The 5,688-nt window shown below is 35.7% G+C and overlaps 1 protein-coding gene across 1 annotated transcript; it reads left to right on the top strand.

Moving 5' to 3' along the window:
• Window positions 1-297: 297 nt before the first annotated feature.
• LOC141630183 (uncharacterized) lies at window positions 298-1,152 on the top strand. Its single transcript, XM_074443046.1, has one exon. It carries the CDS (start codon window positions 298-300, stop codon window positions 1,150-1,152), a length of 855 nt encoding a protein of 284 aa, XP_074299147.1.
• Window positions 1,153-5,688: the final 4,536 nt, after the last annotated feature.

Consider the following 5,688-nt stretch of genomic DNA (forward strand, 5'->3'; position numbering starts at 1 on the left):
ATGATACAGGCTTTTAAATTCGAGGGTTTTCCTTTAGGTATTTGGGAGTACCTTTATCTACTTCTAGAGTTTTTGTGGCAATGTTTGATTCCCTCATTCTTAAGATCAAGCACTCTATTCAGCATTGGTCTTCTAATCTCCTTACCTATGCTGGTAGAGTTCAGCTGATAAATTCTGTCATTTTTGGCATGGAAACTTTTTTGTGCTCTTGTAATTTTTTACCCCAAGAGGTCCTTCATAAGATCAATAAGCTTTGTAAGGATTTCTTTTGGGGGATTTCTTTTTGAAGGCAGCAGAATGGTGTTTAAAAATTGGAGGGATATCTGTTTACCCTGGGATGCAGGTGGGTTCAACATCAAGGACCTTTCTACATGGAATGATGCTTTGCAATGCAGATGGCTTCATTTGTTGGCTCATACTGTTGAAGGGAGTTGGGCTTCCTGGCACAAGGCTTATATTCTGCAGCATCAGACTGTCTGGACTATCCAAACCCATGATAGCTTCTCCTCAAGTCTTAAAGGGATCTTAACTGTGAGGGATAGACTGGTTGCTCTTGCAGGCAGTACTTCTAATGCTTCTTCTTTACTGAGTAGTTGGTGTTCTCATGGAAAATTTAAAGTCACTATGGCATATAGCTATCTGAGAGGAGCTGTGCAGGTTGGTCCTTGGGCTAAAGCCTTAACTCATCCTCGCATTGTTCCTAGTCATAGGATAATCTGCTCTTTGGCAGCTCAGGGGAAACTAGCCACTGTGGATAATATGCAGTATCGTGGTTTTTATATGGTGAACAGATGCTCTCTTTGTGAAGCTGCTCTGGAAGATCATGGACACTTGTTCTTCAACTTCTCTTTCTCACAGGAAATCTGGCAACAGCTTATGAATTGGATGGGAGTGAATCGTGCTGGTTCATGCTTATTTTCTGAACTTGAGCATGCTGGCAATGGAGGGAAGAAAAATTGGAGAATGGCTTGGTTTAGTACTACTTTGGCTGCAGCTGTTTACCAAGTTTGGAATGAACGCAATTCTCGTTTGTTTAGAGGAAGAAAGAATACTGTACATGACATTGTTAGGAGGATTAAGTTCCTAGTTTCTTCTCGTCTACTAATGTGGACACATCATAAGAGCTATATGCGTATAGTTGCTAGTCTTTGAGGATTTTGTATAGTGGTTAGTTTTTGCAAAAACCCTTGTAATTTCTTTCTTAATTGAATGAAATGATAATCTTTTTGCAAAAAAAAAAAAAAAAAAAAAAAAACTAGAATGATATATCATAAAGATGATGCAAGACTCAAATTGGTAACCCAAGATTAAACCTTAAATCTTGGAATGATGAACACAAAGAGTTATCGAGTACTCTTGAAACCATTAGATTGTTAATGGTATATGCGTATCTTGTATTCAAAGCAAGATATCTCGTACCTTTTGGTTGAAAAGGAGATCGAGGTTATAAATCATCGATCCAAAATAGGTTGATCATCATCTTTTAGCAACGATTTAAGTTGACACTAGTGTGTTCACTTAATAAGGTAAATAGAGAAATTTTTGAAGAATTTCAAAGAGTTCAAGGAATCACGATTTAGTCGTGATGGGATTATCAAAGTAAAGACTTTGATATAAGCCAGAAGAAATGTGATATAGTATCACAAGTTAATCTCTCTTAGCACGCATTATGGGATAATGTGTGGTTGGATAAGAAATCAAACGCTATTCGATATGGTTTGGACTTCGATCAAGTTACTTTAAGTTACATGATCCTTTTGGGGATTTTATCATTTTGTCTAGATTATTTTTACACTAAATATAAAACGATTCATATGAGATATGAAATGGTAGGGTACCATGTTTGTAAGTTTTCACAAGAAACAAATGCTCATTTTTCCTTTTTAATTATCACCAGTACGACGGGTTTGCGGCTCGTAAAGCTGTCTTTCTAAAATAATAGTTTATTTCTAGAAGACAGAGTGGGAGAAATTATTCAAGAGCCACAATGAATGCCACAGAGAATGTTATGTCGCAAGAAACTGGTCTTTCTTGGCTACATGAGACGTTTTGTGTAAGACATTGTTTCTTCAAAACCTAGGAGGTTAAATTCGTCACTTGTTAAAAATGATGAAATCATGCTACTTTTAAGAAAGTAAAGAGCTTATAACTTACAAAAGAAATTTTTTGATTCAAGTTGATTACTTCAAGAAAGTAATGAACATATGACTTACATAAGAGTGTTTAAGTCACAACTCAATACAAGGCTTAGAGCCATGAAAATCCGAAACAAAAGAGCTTGATTAGTGACAAAGGGTTTTGCACTAATAAAGAAATATTTCAAAGCAAGATTGGTTGCAAAGGGTTTTGCACTAATTGAAATGATTAAGTCTATTTGGATCTTCTCAGGGATTGTGTTTCATTATGAGGATATGCATACAGCAAGTGAATCTAAAACCCACTTCTTCAATAGAAGGAATGTATTCAATACATGTCATGAGTTTTATAGATTCTTGCAATCCTAAGATAATGTGAAACTTAAGAGAGGATCTTAAGTAGGACATCAATGAGTTGGGATCAACATTTTGATCATGTGATAAAACATTTCTCGATAAGTCGAGAAGTTGTGTTTATACATGGAGTTTAGTGGGAGTTACGGTAATTTTAATTAGTCTTATATGTGGCTAGCATATTGATCATTGCGAATGATGTAAGACTTTTGGAGTATTATAATACATCTTGAATATCCGGATTTATGAAGATAAATCCACATGATATTAGCGTCAGTAAGAAGTCTTATGTTGATAAGATTCATGACTAGTTCAATTAAATTGAACATATTTGATTGATTTCATTTGCTTCCGCTGCCGAATCAATTAAAAAGAAATGATGTATAACACTTCATATGCTTTGAGTATGATGAATTGTTTTCAGAATCGAATTTAAGTAATCTTTACCAAGTAAGCCATAAAGATTACCCTTAAGTGCTTGCAGAAGCATTAAGGCTATGATGTAAAGTGTTTACGATGCAATTTTGTGTAAGGGTGTTACACAAGTGACAATTGACTATTGAGATTGCGCATGGTTTCCGACAAAACCATAATCAAAACACATTAGGATGATTAAGACACCATTGTGGCAATGTTAATTAAGAAGTAGATTTTCTAGAATCGTTCTAGGCAATAAAGAACAATGAGAGATATTTATAATGGAAATTGAGTGCACTTCCAATCATGAGATGTGCAAGAAGGATGAGTCCCGCACACTGTGAAAACAGTGGGAGCTATTCTTAGGCTAGAGGGTCTATGTCTTGATTGGATCTCGACACGTACTCAGAAAGTTTTGTAATGCAAATGTATACATTACAAAAGAAAACGAGTATGTAGTAAGGTTGAGTAAGGTACAAGAAATTGATAAAACCTACTAACCAAAGCCTTCTCGAAGGCTAAACATGATGAGTCATGTCATTTCAATTGAATTGAAATGAACAACTACGTAAAAGATCAAATTAGATTATAGAACATGAAATAGTAATCAGGCATTGACTATTTATATGTGATAATCGCATTTGTCGTTCGAGTTTTTGTAACACCCCCATTTATTTAAGGGCCTGGACTAGGACTCCTCAGATAAAGAAGGGTGTTACCATCTCGGAAACCAGAGGCAGTAGATATAAAGGAAAAATAAACAGTACTTTAAATTGAAAGTTATAAATGTTTACAACTCAAATGGAACATGTCCCAAAACTGAAAATAAAGTCTGATAGCTAAACTGCAATAAAAGTGGGCTAGCTCTAAGTCAGGTGATCCATGCTCTCTCCCCTGCCAGCTCTATATGTCTCAACAACCTGTCAATCTGCTCCCCAGTAAATGGATCATCACAAGCGTACACGAATACACAGGGTCAACCGCGAGGTTGAGTAGGTAATACGATATAATAAAGAATGCAATGATATGATCCTCCAATCTCAACTCCATCACACACATCCCCGAACGCCCAGCCATACCGATCCCCGATTATATCAATCGACCGTCGCCGATATACCACCAGTAGGAGGACACCAGGGCAAGTCCTGCAGAACCCGCCTGGGCCTTAATCGCAATAATCTCATCTCATCCAACTCCAACTCCGATGCAAATGCAATGTATGAAACATATGAAACAATAATGCTCAACAAGATAAATAAGATAATCAGATATGTCATATAATCACCGAACATGCCAACTCTTTATAATCGTAAGAACTCAATCAGTGTATTCCCCTACCTCAGTAGTGCAGTCAAATAGTCGGGTGCTCAGTAATATTCCACAACAAATTCGCCCTCTGAAAGATAAATAAATGATAAACAATTACTTAAACTATTCCCGTTCCCAAAATAGAAAGTTACTAAAAATAGAAACTTCTTTAAATGGAAAGTTTTCTTAAATGGAAACTTTCCCGATATAGCAGCTTAGTTTTGGTCATGGCGTGGAAACACAGACACGTAAAAATAAAAATAAACAAACAGAATAATAAAAACACTCCCCGGATAACTAATCTCAAACTCAAACCAACTCCTTCTAATTCCATAATATAATATACTCTCTCGACCCAATAATTAACCAAGTCTGACTCGTTACTCCATCTCTGTCATTACTCTGTCTCACTCATTACTCCGTCTCATAATATAATACTCCCAAGTAACCAGGTATCGTATTCTCATCGTCGAACCAAAGCCAAAGACAAGAGGTGAGTGAACTGGCGGATAAGACCGCGAAACAATATATCCATCTCAATGTCAATTCCAATCTCATAATATAACTCAATAACCAGGGTCACTCTGGACCGTAAAACACAATATGGCTCAAAGGCCCCATAACTTAATACTAGTAACCAATCTCAATATCAATATCAATATTGTCAAGGTTCAAAGAACCGTGCTCAACACTTAGAGTATAAACTCTAAGCTACTCACCCACAAGTCAAGGTCAAATGAAAAGACAACAAAATACAATACTATTTCCTTCAAATTTAACCAATAACCAATATTAGTCCATATATTATATTATCAAATCACAATGAATAAAACATCCGAACGTAAACGATTCTATTGTATAGCAGAAGTCCTAAAATTAATTAAAGTCGGTTCACATCCCAACACTTACGCGCCTTACATGAGTACCATGGAATCATCTTGCTTGTAATTAACTATTCACCTCCACTAAGATTGCCATGACTACAACTAAATTAATTCCTCCGTAATAAACAGGACATATTCTTCCACAACTCGCCCCAAACCTTTATTAACCAAAAACTTTCCTCACAGACGATAGACATAATAATATGAAATATAATAGCTCATATTATAAGTATAACAGTCATCACAATTTGCCATCAAGTACCAAATAAATATCACCATATAATTTCAAATAGGGAAAAACAGTTAACAAGTAATTCATACAACCTCGAACAATAATAATAATATTAGGATCGGTAGAATCGTGTTACCTTATATCAGACAATTTCCTTGTCGCTTAAAAAAAATTACAAATATCGGTCGAACAACGGAGGCGAAACGAAGGACAATATTCCCAAAAGCAAGGACTAGAAAGTGGTGTACTATGTTAATTGTATACAGGAATTGGTAATATAATATGATAAGGGTGGTGTATTTGAACTAATCGCACATCAAGATCTCATATTTGATGTGTGGAGTTAAAGCTAGCTAGA

Source organism: Silene latifolia, chromosome Y, assembly GCF_048544455.1.
Source record: "Silene latifolia isolate original U9 population chromosome Y, ASM4854445v1, whole genome shotgun sequence".
Lineage (NCBI taxonomy): Eukaryota > Viridiplantae > Streptophyta > Magnoliopsida > Caryophyllales > Caryophyllaceae > Silene > Silene latifolia.

Bases quoted from the DNA above. Each gene is read 5' to 3' on its own strand.
- LOC141630183 (XM_074443046.1), top strand. From the start codon at position 298: ATGGTGTTTAAAAATTGGAGGGATATCTGTTTACCCTGGGATGCAGGT.